This window comes from Solanum dulcamara, chromosome 6 (genome assembly GCF_947179165.1).
Source record: "Solanum dulcamara chromosome 6, daSolDulc1.2, whole genome shotgun sequence".
Taxonomy (NCBI): Eukaryota; Viridiplantae; Streptophyta; class Magnoliopsida; order Solanales; family Solanaceae; genus Solanum; species Solanum dulcamara.
The window spans coordinates 8,722,135-8,739,160 of NC_077242.1; the positions used below are offsets into that span (position 1 = coordinate 8,722,135).

Consider the following 17,026-nt stretch of genomic DNA (forward strand, 5'->3'; position numbering starts at 1 on the left):
ACTAGGTTGTGGTTCTAATAACCAAGCTGAAGTGCAGGCAGCAATTATTGGTATTCAGTGGTGCCTACAACATGGATACAGCAGGGTAGCCCTTGAAGTGGATTCTGAACTTCTAATCAAGTGGCTCAAACAAGAGGCTAAACCTCCATGGAACATTGTTGCTTATACTACTGAATTGCAGGTATTGGTTAGCAAACTGGAGAATTTCCAGTTCAGTCATATCTTTAGGGAAGCTAATTACACTGCAGATTCACTCTCAAAGGAAAGCCACATGAAAAGCTATACACAACACTACTACAGCTTTCAGCAGCTTCCAAGAGAGACCAAGGGACATTACAAAATGGACAAAGCTGGCATGGCTAGCTTCAGGAGAACCAAGATGAAGAAGATCAATCAACCACATTGAAGGAACTTCTTCATACATTGAGTTATTAACTGATATTAATAATGATAATTAGGTCCATTGAAAAAGGGAGAGTCTCCCTAATTTACTGCTCTTATAGGATAATCTCCTTACCAATAGATTTAGGATTTAGCAGGATGGTACAGGGCAGCAGGTGCAGGGTGTGGAGTAGCATGTGGACTTGTCCAATGCCCCCCAAACTTTGCAGGATGTTAGAATATATTATTTTGACAAGTCCCAAGAAGTTTCAGCCCAAACGGATAATTGGAGGCGTTAGGCGAGCGACATGGAAACATTCAGCTGCCTTAAGCCTAAAGAGAGGGTCTTTAGTAATTTGGACCCTCCAACTTGGGAAAAAAGTCTTCAAACTTTGCAGGACTGAAGGAGAGGATATATATGCTAACTCCATAAAGTTTCAACTCAAATGGATAATTGGAGACGTTAGTCGAGCGACTTGGAAAATGATAACACTCTCCAAAGCTCTTACTGAGGTCCCTTCTTTATTGCTAGTCTGTGTATATTATGTTTTGTTTGGGCTTGTTTGCTGTATTATTGCATGTGTATGGAGTAATATATTAGCATTCCTCAACAACAAATACATAGACAAGAGCACAAAAACAACTTCCAAACACCCTGTAACCTCTAAGCTTCAGCAGGGCAGCAGGTGCAGGGTGAGGAGTAACATATGGACCTGTCCAATGGCCCCCAATCTTTGCAGGATGGTAGAATATAATATTTTGACAAGTCCCAAAAAGTTTCAGCCCAAACGAATAATCGGAGGCGTTAGGCGAGCGACATGGAAACATTCAGCTGCCTTAAGCATAAAGAGAGGGTCTTTAGTAATTTGGATCCTCCAACTTGGGAAACAAGCCTTCACATTTTGCAGGACTAAAGGAGAGGATATATATACTACCTTCATAAAGTTTCAGCTCAAACGGAGAATTAGAAACGTTAGTCGAGCGACTTGGAAAATGATAACAGTCTCCAAGGCTCTTAATGAGGTCCTATCTCTATTGCTAGTCTGTGTATATTATGTCTTGTTTGGGTTTGTTTGTTGTATTACTGCAGGTGTTTGGAGTGATATAGCAGCACTCTTCAACAACAAATACATAGAGAAGAGCACAAATACATCCTCCAAACCCCCTGCAGCCTCTAAGCCTCAGCAGGGCAGCAGGTGCAGGGTGAGGGGTATCATGTGGGCCTGTCCAAAGGCTCCCAAAATTTGCAGGATTGTAGCTTATGTTTTTTTGACAAGGACCAAGAAATTTCAGCCGAAACGGACAATTAGAAACGTTAGGCGAGCGAGCTTGAAACAATCAGCTGTCTTAAAATTAAAAAGGAAGAATTTTGCTAAATTGAAGCTCCATCTTGGGAAACAAGCCTTCAAACTTTGCATGGATAAAGGAGAGAATATATATGCAAACTTCAGAAAGTTCCAGCTCAAACGGATAAGAGGAGACGTTAGTCGAGCGACATGGAAAATGCTAACAGGCTCCAAAACTCTCTTTGAGATCCTTTCTCTTCTATTAACCTGTACAGGTCCTTGCTTGTCTTTGGTTATTTGCTGTGTAATTGCAGGTTGTTGGAGATATACACCAGCATGCTCTAACAATAAATACATGGAGGACAACACTGCTACAGGACTCTCCATGACTGAAACAAAAGGAGTGTGCAGAAATGGAGCCCCCTATTGTTTTTGGTACTTGTTTGGTTGTATGTATTCCTTTGTTTGTTTTTGTTTAGGTGCAATAACTAATGGGGAGCCACACACAAGCAACTTGAACCAGATCACAAGAGAGGATCCTCTGTTCTGTGAAGCATGCTCCAACACAAAATTGGAGCTGCACACAAACCTTCAGCAGTTTCTCCACTCCATCCATGAACTCTCTAAAAGCTCAACACTTGCAGCAGCCCATTGTGCAACCCCTGTCCTGCTGGCTCCTGGTTGTTGTGTAGCTGCAGGTACATCAACAACTGGAGAGCTATTCCATCAGAAATTGGAGAGCTATTCCAAGAAGTCTAACCACCTCAAAACAAAGACCAACAAGCAGCCTAGGGAACCTGCAGCCATCACTAAGAGTCCTACACAAGGACTGTGCAGAGCAGCAACTTCCTTCTGGATTTTGTGGTTGTTTGGTTGTTTGTATTTGGCTGTTAGTTTTTGCTTAGGGACATCAAAAACTGGGGAGCTATTCCATCAGAAATTGGAGTTGATCACCAGGAATTCACAGACACAATCCCATAACATCCAATCCAGTATTTGGCCTTGTTCTTCTCCATCTTTTTGGACATGGCCTTTGTCCACTTATGCAGGCCCTCTTTGGAACTGCTATGAGGGATGCAATGTCCTGGGGCTTCTATGGAGCAACACACTCAGCTGGTCAACCACACTCTCTATTATCAACACACCCCAGCAACAACTCCACCAACCTGCAGCAGACAAGGAACAAATACAACCTAATAGTACTACTATTGGTTACAGTAGCATGCAGATTTCTTGGGTTGTGTGGTTTGTTGGTTTTGATTGTCTGTGTAGGTACTCCAAGAATTTGAACCTGATCACAACAAAGGACATCCATTCTTGTGTAACTGACACCAACAAGCAACCTAATCACAAAGGAAGCAACAAGAAGATGCACACTTGTTTGAGATCTTTTCTATTAACCTTAGCTCCTTTCTTGCTGGTTCTTGTTTGTTGTGTAGATGCAGATGTCAGGATGGACTCATCAACATGTCTTCCCAACACCTACATAGAACACATCACAACTACAACTACCAAAACAAATACCAAAACAATTACTAAGAGGCCTCCACAAGGACTATGCAGAAATGCAACTTCCTTCTGGTTTTTGTGTTTGTTTGGCTGTTTGTCTTTGGCTGATTGTTTTTTCTTAGGGACATCCACACTCTCTAACATCAACACACCACAGCAAACACTCTACCAACTGGCAGCACACAAGGAACATGGGTACAGCAGCCTGCAGATCCCCTTGGTTGTGAGGTGCAGTCGTTTTGATTTATGCAGGTACCCCAGCTGCAGCTTCCTCCTTGAAGCTGCATTGAGCCCCAAGAGCAGTCACCCCAGCAACAACTCCATCCACCTGCAGCAGACAAGAAACATATACAAGTTTGTTTGTTTTGTTTTTCTGTACAGGTACTCCAAGAAGTCTAACCACCTCATAACAAAGACCAACAAGCAGCCTAGGGAGACTGCAGCCATCAGAACCTGCAGATTGGCAGCCTTGGGTTTGTTGTTTTTGTTGTTGTTTGTCTGTGCAGGTGCAGATCCTCATAATTGTAAACAACTGGATACTAAAGCATGGATCACCTATCCATACATATCAGATGCATTCCATCAACAGCTGCAACAGCTACACCAACTTGAAGCAGACAAGGAACAAATACAAGCTAATGGTTGTTGGAGATACAGGCAACAGTGGAACCCAGAAGGAACTCCAACACCCTCAGAGACAACATCCAAGAACCAACAACAATATCATGAGTAGCTGTAGAATGATACACCTCCATCAACTCCATATACATACTGTGGAAACACAAAACCAAACAACTACTCAGCCACACACCAAACAACAACTCAACCACAGAGCTGAAGCTGAAAGTGCAGAATTGAAAGATGAAGTTCAACAGCATCAGTAACAACAGAGGCCAAAACCAACACACCCACGTACAGCAACCTCCAGACTTGGTTGCTTGTGCATGTTGCTGGTTTTGTCTGTCTGTGCAGGTGCACAGCTACACTTTCTTCCACAACAAATCAAAGGCTGTTGGCTACTATAGTTCCATATATTTCCTATCCTTTCAGCCTCCTTAGCTGGTAATCATGATACTGATACAAAGGCATATTTCACCTGGATTTTCTTGGTACGACAAGACTAAAAAGAGCAAAGATGAAAAGAATTTCCCATCCCATGCGAGATAGAAGTTTCGTATACTTGTTCTTCTTCAATGTAGCTATGTCTGGTACGTAGCATAGTTGGAATAGGACTAGTGTAGGTTACTTTTCCTTTTTCTCATGGAAGGGGAGAGTCTCCCTCATTTATGCTTTCATAGTTGAATTGTACCGGGAGGAGTCCTCTCACAGGTTTACTGCTTTCTAGTTATAGTTAGTCTCTTTTTGTATCGGGGATGAGTTAGCCGACCTTAATAGGTTAGCCGACTTATGAACCACCATAAGATCGGAGGTAAGGTTTATGTCCCCCTCCTTGTATTTTTATTTTGATTATTTATGTTAAGGCTTGGGGGTGTTGCTTAACCCCTGACTGTGCACGAGAGGTGGGAGCCTCGTGTAGGGTCTGTTCCCATAAAAAAAAAAAAAAAAAAAAAAGATAATACTCTCTCTGGTTCATATTAAGTAAATTGTTTGATTTTTTTCATAATTCAAAATAAGTATGTTATTCAGAGTTCAAAAAAATTATTGAATTTTTTTTTCATGTTTACTCTTCATTTAATGAAGTTTTTAACTATTTTATATTTTTAGATACCTAATTTGAAAATAATTAAAAATATAATAGTAAAAAATAGCATTTAATTTATATCCTTAAATATTTTTCTTCTTCATACCCCCGACAATGCAACTTAAGATATGCTAACACAAAAATATGTTTATTTATGTATTAGGGTCACGTCGGATCAAACGAGCCCCTATAGCTCAGTGGTAGAGCGTCAGTCTTGTAAACTGAAGGTCTGCAGTTCGATCCTGCATGGGGGCATTTTGTCTTGTATTCCGTAGAAAAAAACATATTTTTTCAATTTCGTTTGTTTGTCTTATTTACTTTTTATCTGCTCGGTAGAAAAAAAAATATTTTTTCAATTTCTTTTGTTTGTATTATTTACTTTTTATCTGCTCGGTAGAAAAATATATATTTTTTCAATTTCGTTTGTTTGTCCTATTTACTTTTTATCTGCTCGGTAGAAAAAATGTGACACCTATTTAATTTGAAAAAATTATCTTAATACACTCCTTTATTTACCATATTTTTTATTACTCCCATCCATTTCAAAAAATTTCAAAAAATCCTTCTTTCCATCCGGTTATATTAATTCAATAATCCGGATACATTAATTTTGATTCATAAATTATCTCTATGTTCAATGTATCATGCTTTAAATGTTAACTGCTAATACATAAAATCCTAATTAATGTATTCGGATTACCATATTTTTAAATAATTTCTGTAAATTGAAAAAAATAGAGAAAAATGATAATTAGTCCTTTATACTATGTAATTTAGGTAAGTTATACATTTAATTTCTCATGTCATATAATATGTCTAATATCATAAAAATAGAAGACATTTGGTACCTTAAGCCTATTTTTAAAGGTATTCTTTACTTTTTAAACTTTCCCAATCAATTTTTAAAAAGTAAAATAAAATGAAGTGAGTAAAATGGGGAAAAGAAAAGGATCGGTTTCAAATTTATATAATAAAGTAATTAATTTATAACAAATATAGTTATATTTTTATTTGCATAAAAAATAATCAACAACAACAACAATACAACAATAACAATCCAGTGAAATCCCACAACGTGGGGTGTACGCAGACCTTACTCCTACCAAGGTAGGACGGCTGTTTTCTGGAGACTCTCGGCTCAATAAAAGTATAAAAAGATGTTAGATAAGGCTAAAAAATTAAAAACGATATGGGAAAAACAAATAACGAAAGCATCACAGATAAAATAGAGTAATCAAAGTATAGAAAGTAATAAATAACAACAGAAATCAGAGCACACGAAATTGTAATGCGCTATTGCGCCTACGAATAGGAAAGAATAACGAGACTATGTACAAGTCTTCTACCCTGTAACGATCCATTAAGTCGTTTTGAGTACTAGGGCTTTTTATTTCATAAAAGATTCATCCCGTAAATTCTTAATTGGGTATTTTGGACTATTTGATAACTATGATTATTTAATTGAGGAGTAAATTTAGATAACTTAATTAATTAATGGGCTAAAGTGGTAATATATTTAATATCTTATAACACTTATTCCATATTTATTAAAATCAGTTAGTGGGATTGTAATTTTTAATATCTAATTAATTAGAAAAAAGGAGAATGGCGAGAACCTCACCTGCAGCGTCGAAACATGAAAAGGTAAAAATTTAAACTGATTTTGCTTTAGTTAGTACATGTACGTATTGAATGGAAGGGTCATATCATTACTATTAGTATATAATTTCTAAAGGAAAGGGGAACCAATCACTGGGGATGTTAGTTGTGATATTGTTTTTTAATGTAAGCAACCTGCATGTTGACTTCAATATCAAAGGTCACTGGCGGCGTGATTTAGTTCGGATTGGGAGATTTCCTTATGGTTATGGTATTATGATTCAAGTTTTGATATATTGAGATAGATAATTAAATACTAAATGTATTATATTATATAAATATTATTAGATTTATGTTACTTGGAGAAATTAAGACTTAACCCTAGGCATGAAAATTTAGAAAATGTAAGGTTTGATTATTAATATGCATCAAGACTTGGAAACTTGATTTTAGATTTGGGTGAGTTGTTGGGTTTAGGTTAAATAGATATATAATATTGGTGTCTACGAATCGTGTACTTACGAATTTTGTATACTTGATAGATTGGAAACGTGAGGCATTGAGGAAAGGGAACTCATTGGTGAATTAGCTTGCTTGATTTTGGTTCTTCGATTAAGGTAGGTTATGGTTTTATTCTATATCATGGATAGACTCTTAATAGTGATTGACATTCATTGAGTAATGTGTGAAGTTTACTACGCATTTAATTGTTGTGGTTTGGATGCTTGATATGTTGTTGTGATTGGTCTAAAATCTCGAGGCCATGAAATCCATAATCTTGAATTTGTCCTATCAAAAATAATGGTGCCTTGAATAAAGAAGGCTTGATGAAATATTGTTAATGAAGTGAAATGTAATCATAAAGAATGATAAATTAATTATATTTGGATCGGGTGTCACGTTCCGACACGGTATATTTGGATTTGGTGTCACGTTCCGACACGATATATTTGGATCGGGTGTCACGTTCCGACACGGTATATTTGGATTTGGTGTCACGTTCCGACACGATATATTTGGATCGGGTGTCACGTTCCGACACGGTATATTTGGATTTGGTGTCACGTTCCGACACGATATATTTGGATCGGGTGTCACATTCCGACACGGTATATTTGGATCGGGTGTCACGTTCCGGCACGGTAATATTAAAGAGAAATAAATTAAAACTTCTTAATACTACCCAATCTCCAAAAACTCATATTTCAAAAGAGTGTGATGTGGAGGCTTGAGTCCTCACGTGTGATCTTGATATTGTTGACTGGTTATGTAATTGTTCATTGATTGCCACCTGTTAAGTGTTGTTGTTGATTTCCCACTATTATTTTATGTATATTGATTTCTATTTTGAGTCGGCCGATGATACCTACTCAGTACATGTTGTCTTGTACTGACCCCTACTTGTATCTTTCTTTGTTTTATTTTGTGGGGTGCAGCGAGTGTTACACCGACTTCGACTCGACCTCAGCTCTAGTCAGTCTCCAGTTCATAAGATTTCAGGATGAGCTATCCTTCTAGCTGGCGATGGAATCTCTTGTCATGACATGGTGTCCTTAGTTTTCGGATACGTTATGTTATTTATTTATTTGGTGTTTGATAATTCGAGACTTAGTTTTAGAATTTATATGTCCTTCATGTGATGACTTTCAGATTTTGGGGGGGAAAATATTTATTTGAGCTTCCGCGTTATTGTTATTAGTTGGGGTTTGTATCGTTGGTTCTCTCACACAGGAGGTTAAGTGTGGGTGCCACTCATGGCCCATTTTGGGTCATGACATACCCCAATGTCATATAAAATATACATTGGCTATACATTATGACATACTCAAAAAGTTGAAGTATAATTTAGAGCAACTTACATAAATAGCTATAGTAATAGGGTTATTAAATTTGAATAACTATAAGTATGTTATTTACCAAGAATGACTATAGTTTATCTCTATAACTCGCTATATATTTGTATAAATATGTTATTTTTTAAATTTATATAGTAATACAGACATAAATATAATGCACTAAATAAGGTAAAATCTGTTACTATATCTAACAACCCTTTATTTATGTCCCTAGAACTCTCAACATCACATTATTAAATTAACAACTACCATTTACCTATTGAAGGCATATCCGATTGGAATCTAAACAGATTAACGAAAAATTTAGAATACATCTCTTCTTTTATTGTCTCGGTTGTTCTTATTAAAATGTGGCATATCGGATTAAAATATCAAGGATGTAACCTACTATAAAAACTTTATGTATTAATTTATCAAACAGAGTAGAATATCATGTTAGCATACAACGCGACAATTTAAATACATTATCCTTAAGAATACAACAACAAATACAATGTACATATAAATACCTCTGATATTAAACAAAAATTTGATACATTGGACAACCCAAAAGAAGAAAAAAGAAAACATAACACAAAATAGTATCCAATTGTATTCAAATATACAAGCATATGAATACTTTGATTTCAAATTAATACAAGTATTTATATAGCTTAGGAGCTGTTTGATTACTATATAAGATAAATCTTATTCATTTATAAAAAGTTATATTAGTTTTACTATGTTTGGTAGAAATTGTATTAGTTTTACTATGTTTGATTGCGTTTTTTTGTAATCCTACATAATTAATACCTACATAAATTATGAGGGAATTTATGTATAAGTTATGCGGGGTAAAAGGTCGAATAAGTTATTGTTATATATATATTAAAATAATAAATTGCATATTTACCCCAATTCGTTTATTTTTAAATCTTTTTCAATTGAGAATTTTACATAACTATTATGTTTTCCTAGCTATTTTTTTTATATACAGACAAATTTCTATTCCTTTCCGTTTGAACTCCAAATGTAAATATTTTTATTAATATTACAAATTGGATTGTATATATTTTGACGGCACATATGCTAATCATATATTAGCACTAATATTATTAAATATATTCCATATATTTAATTAGCATGTATTATATTTTGTTTAGGACGTGAATTTATACATAATTTATATATTTGGTATGTTAAAAGTGTATAAATAATATATGCAACATATTGATAGAATATTTACATTATATAAAATAGAATATTTGAAATAATTAATAGTATTTTATTTTTATAAGCTATAACTAAACCTTACATAATTAAACCATGTATTACTAATACTTGCATAACTAAGCCCTGCATTATTAATACCTGTATAACTAATACATGTATTACTAATACCTGCATAATTCTAACCAACAATCAAACGGGCCCTTAAAGTATTAATATATCAAGGGTACATATAGAACTTAACGTATTAATATATCAAATAAGATAAATTGTGTTAGCCTAGCATATGAACACAATAATTTAAAATACATTAACCTTATGAATACACCTATATCATATACATGTGAATATCTCTTTTGTTAAACACAATTTGATATATTGAACAATCCAACAAATTTAAATACATTAGCCTTATGGATACACCTATATCATATACATATAAATACCTTTGTTGTTAAACAAAAATTGATATATTGGACAACTCCAAAAACAAGATATAACATAGCACATTGTGATTATCCCAAAGTGTATTCAAATATATTTGTATCCAGATGTCACATAATACAAATAAAGTAAAGTATCTATATATATATAAATATTGTACTATCTATAAAAAAAACAAATTTAAAAGAATTTGTGTCTGACATAATTGATTAGGGGCGTGCATTAATTATTTTGCTATTAAATATTTATTTAATTACGTGTACAGTTAAAAAAATGATTATTTGTTTATAATTAATTTTACTATTTAATATTTAATTGTATTCATATATTATCAAAAAAGTAAACTATAACCATTTATATTAAATATATATTGATGTTTGTTATATTCTATAGTTTTTTTCTATAATTTATTTATACATGAGCTATACAGTGACTATATATTATGATATACTAAAAAAGATGAATATAGTTTAACTATATATGAAGTATACACTGACTATTCAATTCCGATCGACTCAAAATCTCCTCTAAACAGTCTCAAATTTTAAATATGAAATACTCTCAATGCTTTAAATCGTTTGATATAGAATTTGCCTCGAAACGATTCATATTTGCGGTACGTCAAATTTTGAAGGAGAAGAAGAAGATGAAAAACAAGGATGAAGCAGCAGAAGATGAAGAAGAAGGAAGAAAAAGATGCAGAAGAAGACGCAGAGGCTGCGTGGCCATGTCAGGTAAATTTAAAAATTGAGCTAAAAAGATTATTTTATTGGACTGACAACTGACATTTTGCATCAAAAGAAAATGCCTTTCACATTATCTGGTGCCGGTAGGAATGATATCTTTGTTGCCCCCAAATTTGCCTCCATTACTTTCTTTCATGTCATTTTTAGTGATATGGGCTTGACTACTTGTGGGCTAATGAGGCTGAAATTAGGCCCAGAAACTCCTTGAGGTTGTTGTTAAATGTTCTAATTAAATGGAAAAACTACCTAATTACACAAATACTCCTATTATATTTACTATTTTTTTATAATTTAAAATAATTATATATTATCTCATTATTTAATATTTTCATATCATATTTCAATTAAGATACACGTAGATATATGTATTTTTGCTATCAGATACATTGAAATAAGGAGGCGAGCGAGGTAGTCTATGTATCCAGATACATGTGAATCACACTAGATACATGCGTTTGGGATACTAAGATACATTATGAAATACAGATACATAGGAAGAGAGGCAAGCGAGAGAGGAGAGAGGTGAACGAGAGAGTCAGATACATGTGAATTCACTTGGATACAGCGAATCTGGAATAAATTACACCTAATTTTGATCTCATGTATTTGGACTCGTCAAAAAAATCTATCTGAAGTCCAAATTTTGGTAAGATTGTAACCCACATGGAGAGAAGTAATTTGCTCCTAGACTAATGTGATTTGTGTTAATTTGTTTGCCCTAATTAAATCAGCACAACAATATGGTCAGCATTAACCAGCAGAATGCCAGAAAAGATGTCCTAGTCCAACGACCAACGCGATGAACTTAATTTTGATTTTAGTAATTACACACTAATTAACAAAAGATAAGTCTATATTTGAAACTGCACATCAAATGGTTTAATTTAACAACTTTTTCAATGTGAAAATCAAAATAAAGATCAAACTCCCCTTGTATTAATACCAATTTTCTCCAAGTAAGTTCATCACAAAATATTTGTGACACCTAAAACTCTAAAAAAGAGTGTACACAAATCTTACCCCTACTTTAAAAAGATAGAGAGATTGTTTCCAATAGACCTTCAGCTCAAAAATGAAAGAAGCAGGACACAAAAATTCAAGGAGAATTTTCAAGATTTGTTGTGGTGTTACTCTACTTTTGTCAATTATTCTTATAATTGTCTCTATCACTTTGTTCTATACTGTTCTCAGGCCCAAAAAACCTCAAATCAATCTCCACCCTATTTCTCTACATGAGATTGAATCCCAAATTCTCTCGCGATTAAGCCTAAACGTGACATTACAGTTGATAATCACGATAAAGAATCCAAATCATGGTAGCTTCAAATTTGAGGACTCGATAGCTTCTCTTATTTACCATGGTAACAATTCAGTAGGTGAAATAGTAATTGAACATGGAACTGTTCCATCTAAGGGAGAGTTAACTACAAGAAGTAATTATGCTAATATTACTGGGGACAAATTGGTAAAAAGTCCTTATTTTATGAAAGATATTGAGGCTGGAAGTTTGAACTTTACATCCAATTTAACTTTGCATGGTAAAGTGAAGGTACTCAAAATTTTCAAGATTCATGCAACTGTTACTAGCTATTGTAACATTTCAGTTTTGGTTCATTCTCATCTTGCTATTCAATTAAGTTGTCATTCGAAAGTCAAGTTATAATTTATGTTGCTCGGAATTCTTAAAAAAATAGAAGGCGCCAAAATGTCGAATTTGGACTATCTGACATGAATAGTGCAACATTTTTTGAAGAGTAGCAATATAAGTTATAATTAATCCGTGTGTATATTCTTTAATGTGTGTATAATAATTGTTAATTATTTTCCTCCAGTTGTGAAATGGCTCAACTTTTTTGTGTTGGTCTTACTTGGTAACATCTTGAGGTAGATTCAATCATGAAAAAATGCAAATTGGAAAACGTGACAAATAATTACTAGTTTTCACTTGCCACTTCTAGAAATTAAGTAGAAAGAGTAAACTAACAGTAAGAAACAAAATATAAACAATAATATCTTGACTTGTAAAATATGGGTTAGACTTCATTAATGAATTATTATCCATACTCATCTTTACTTCTTCAATGTATTAAATATAAATATCCAATTTTAATAGGATAATATAATAATATTATCTCTATTATTACTTAAAGTGTGTGTCAAGTCAATAGTGTGTAACTATTATTGAACGGAGAGAGTATATAATATTATTCCACTATTTGCGATCATTTTTTTATTTTTTCTTATTACAATTATTTTGAGTTGAAAGTTTATCGAAAATAATCTTTTTACTCTACAAAAATAGAAATAAGGTTTGCATTCAAGCTGCCCTCTTCGGACGAATCATTTATAAAATTATATTACTAGATACTTCCTCCGTCTCATGTTAGTTGATCATTTTTCTAAAAATAATTGTCTCATATTAGTTATCCATATTACTAAATCAAGAAAGTATTAATTGGATTTTTTCTATATTACCTTTTTAATTAATGCTTTTTGAAAGTATTCACATTTGTTTGTAAAATTTCCAATAAATTTTTTAAAAGGTGAATTAGTAAAATTACTTTTTTATTTATGATTTCTTAATATGCGTGTAGAAAAAATGATCAATTATGATACATATGAAATAGTATATATTGTTATATAGTACAATATTATTCCAATCATTAGAGCCGGCGGACGGCCGATGATTGAGTCTAGGCCATTTAATTTCTTATGTTTCCCTTCAATCCTTTTTGAAAAAGTAAAACAAAGTATTTTAAAATCATATATACCATAGATGCCATATTTGATCAAGATTTTGTTCTTCTCTTCGAAATTATAATTTATTCAAGAGTTAGTTAGAATTTTTTTGTCCTATAGAAACAGTCCAAATATGAAAAGTTCCAACCATAAAAATTGTCTTTATTAATTATTATCTACTCTTATTTAGTGGGAGAATTATTTTTTTTAGTTAATTTTGGTTGAAAAATATTCCTTAATATTACCAAGCTTCTGTCACGGCCTTACGAGTATTCCCTCTGTTTTACTTTATATCATTTGATTACTTATTATATCAAGATAAAATTGATTAATTTTTTATTTATTTTATTTCTACAATTAATATGATCTTTAAATATGAACTATTTCTAATACTAGTTATTCATATACTTTATATATATTTTCTAACTTATTTTTATGTGCATTGATATAAATAAAAAGCAAAATAATAAAATTGATCAATTTATTAATAATTTCTTAATCACTATATAAAACAAAAAGTGTTCATCTAGTATGAGATTGAAGAAATATTAAATTAAATTAAGTTAAGAAGCAAAATTAAAATTCCTGGTTGGAACTAAGAATCCTCATTTAGTTAACAACCAATTATATATTTTTGACGCATATCCTTCTTTTATTAAAAATACACTCGAAAAAGATGCTATTGCAACTAAAAACTCTTGTATACTTGTATGGAACTTTCCTATTATTAAATAAAATCCTTCTGTTGTTAAGAAAAATAATAATTAAAGTTCCTGGAATTAGTACAATATTTAAAAACATGTTTTAGTTAAAAGTGAACATGTTCAGACTAAATTCAGTGAACGAAATATTTAATGAGCGGCAGACAAGTTGTGACGTGCATTATTACATTAGTCAATAATGATGGTTTCATTTCGTGTGTCATTAGTGGGAAACGCAAAAGTAATTACTACTCCTGTCTCAAATTATCCTTGCATTTTTTTTGTTTTAATTTGCTCTATCTTCGTTACTACTCCTATTTGGACAGTTAATGAATATTTTTTTCTCATAATTTTTCTAATAATTTTGAATTGATAATGTACGTGTGATATAATATTTTTTATATAGTTTTTAAATATTTCAATTTTTTTAAAAAAAAATTGAAGATTCTATATTTAAATTCAAACAGAACATAAGTTAGTTTGATCTTTGTACTTTGAATCGAGTCAAACAAATTGAAATAATAGGAGTAAGTAATTAGGAATAGTTGTTGACTATTTCATAGTCATTTATATTTTAAGAAACAATCTTTCTTGATTAAACAATTACGAATAATAAGTGTATTTTTAAAAATTATAAAAAGATAATTTGAGACAAGTAAAGTATCTAAGTTATCGTCTCCTACCTAGGGAAGGAACTACCTTTATTTGAAGAGTGTCAAGCGACATCACTTTGTCGAAAAATTACAATATAGATCAATTTTGGTTTAATAAATATATGTATAAGTATTGACACCTTTTGACATAAATTAAAATTTTAGTGCAATGGTTAAAGGATTGTAAAATTTGCTTAAGGTTGAGTATTCTACCTTTGCTAGCAACATAATACTATAGTACTTTTTAACTCCACCCATTTTTTTCTTTGAGAAAAATTTATTTTATTAGCTTTTTTTTGTATTTACTTTTTAATATTTTTACAAGTCTTAATACAAATTTTGACTCCATCGCTGACCCACCTCCGCAAACCCTCCACACAAAACCCCCAACCCCAAATTGTGATAATTACACTAATCACGGGATGTACGTACCACGAAAAACATCATTCTCTTCAAGTACAACAAGTGTAGCTATGGATTATTGTTGACTTTAGTACTACTTTGCTTGGCCAATGACAATTAATATTGAAGTTCTTTTTTCTTTCTTATTTTACTCCTCCCATCTATTTTACTGGTCTTTTTTTTTTCTCCCTTTCACGTCTCCTAAAAAAATATAAACTAAAAGGGAATTTAACTAAATTATTTTATTTTAATTTAATACTATTTTTTTTATTATACTAATTGCTGGTCACTACTGCTATAGATGGAAAGCCAATGACTGAAGCATATTACGAGGGAGGCTAAATAGGATAGCTGATACTCTAGCAGTCCACCCAAGGAAATCAAAGGATTCAAAGATGGATGAAAATCAACCTTATGTTTTTTCATGCATTTCCTTTTTTTTTTTTTGTAACAAACACATTCGATAAAGATGTTACTGAAATTGTGACATATATATCAATTCCTTTTTGTATGGATAATTCTTTAAATTAAATAAAATCCTTTCGCCGTTTAGGCTAAAATATAAAATAAAAATTCTCCATACTATTGAGTAAGGTAATAATTAATTATAATATCTTGATCTTTAAAATAACAACTACTTTGGACCGATTGTTTTTAATAAGCACAATAAATAAAATGAATCAAAGAAAATATTTAATCCGTTCACTTTTACTTGTATTATACACTAAAATAACATGTCTATTTTTATTTGTCTAATTTAGAAAACTAAAAGATAATTTATACTTAATTTTTAATTTACTCTTATTATTAAATATAGTCTTTTTCCAAAATATTAAATATATTATATTCAAAAAGTGATTATAAACTTTAGCAACCATGGATTCATGCCATGGATTTAGAGCTACAACACAGCTAAGATCAAACGTCTAAGCTGGAGAAAGAGAATAGAGAAAGAGAATTTTTATTTTCAGAGAATTTTTTGTTACTCAATTACAATGAGATACTTGACATTATATACACCTACAATTCACACTACAACTAACTCATCACCAACCTACTTAACATAGTTGTAACAACCTATTCTAACTAACTCTGCATAAGTTAGTTACACCTCCCTAACTAACTGCCACATCACTGTGCTCAATACTCCCCCTCAAGCTGAATGGTTGGAAGGTATTCTTCATTCCAAGCTTGTCAAGCAAATGATAATGTTGAGCCTTGCCTAGCCCTTTAGTAAACAAATCAGCATGTTGTTCTTTAGTACCAATGTAATGTGTTTTGATCAGCCTTTGTTGTATTTTTTTCTCTTACAAAATGTCAATCTATATCAATGTGTTTGGTTCGTTCATGAAAGATAGGAGTGGCTGCTATTTGAATGGCAGCCTTGCTATCACAAAACATGTCTATTGGTTCTATAACTGGAACTCCAAGTTCCTTGAACAGGCTTGTGAGTTAGGATAACTCAGCCACTGTTGAAGTCATGCTTCTAAATTCAACTTCTACTGAACTTCTGAATATTGTCTCTTGCTTCTTTGATTTCCATGATATCAGTGAGGTACCAAACTTGACCATGTAACCTGTTATTGACTTTCTAGTTTGTGGACTTGTGGCCTAATTTGAGTCACAATATGCAAATAGGTAGGGCTATTCAAAATCGACCGCTACCGATAACCCAACCGCAAAATTGACTTATTGGTATTGCGTTATCGGATTAGCGGGTGGGGAATGGATTTATATTTTATAATTAACTGCTTATCGATGTGGGGGATGGATTACTAAATTTGGTTATTGGGTAAACC

At 32.5% G+C, this 17,026-nt stretch overlaps 1 protein-coding gene and 1 non-coding gene across 2 annotated transcripts; both read left to right on the top strand.

Moving 5' to 3' along the window:
• Positions 1-1,088: 1,088 nt before the first annotated feature.
• On the top strand, positions 1,089-4,616 carry LOC129892672 (uncharacterized). Its single transcript, XM_055968257.1, has 6 exons — positions 1,089-1,125; positions 1,472-1,591; positions 1,982-2,095; positions 2,147-2,365; positions 3,158-3,649; positions 3,749-4,616. The coding sequence occupies exons 1-6, from the start codon at positions 1,089-1,091 to the stop codon at positions 3,907-3,909; spliced, it is 1,143 nt and encodes a 380-aa protein (XP_055824232.1). The 3' UTR covers positions 3,910-4,616.
• A 445-nt stretch (positions 4,617-5,061) lies between these two features.
• On the top strand, positions 5,062-5,133 carry TRNAT-UGU (transfer RNA threonine (anticodon UGU)). The gene has a single exon. It is a non-coding gene; the product is annotated as a tRNA-Thr (tRNA).
• Positions 5,134-17,026: the final 11,893 nt, after the last annotated feature.

What these genes read in the sequence shown, in the direction of transcription:
- LOC129892672 (XM_055968257.1), top strand. Translation starts at nt 1,089, where the DNA reads ATGGACCTGTCCAATGGCCCCCAATCTTTGCAGGATG. An exon ending in CCCCCAATCTTTGCAGGATG is followed by an intron (nt 1,126 to 1,471) that starts GTAGAATATAAT and finishes GTATTACTGCAG; the next exon opens with GTGTTTGGAGTGATATAGCA. An exon ending in TGGTTGTTGTGTAGCTGCAG is followed by an intron (nt 2,366 to 3,157) that starts GTACATCAACAA and finishes ACACCTACATAG; the next exon opens with AACACATCACAACTACAACT.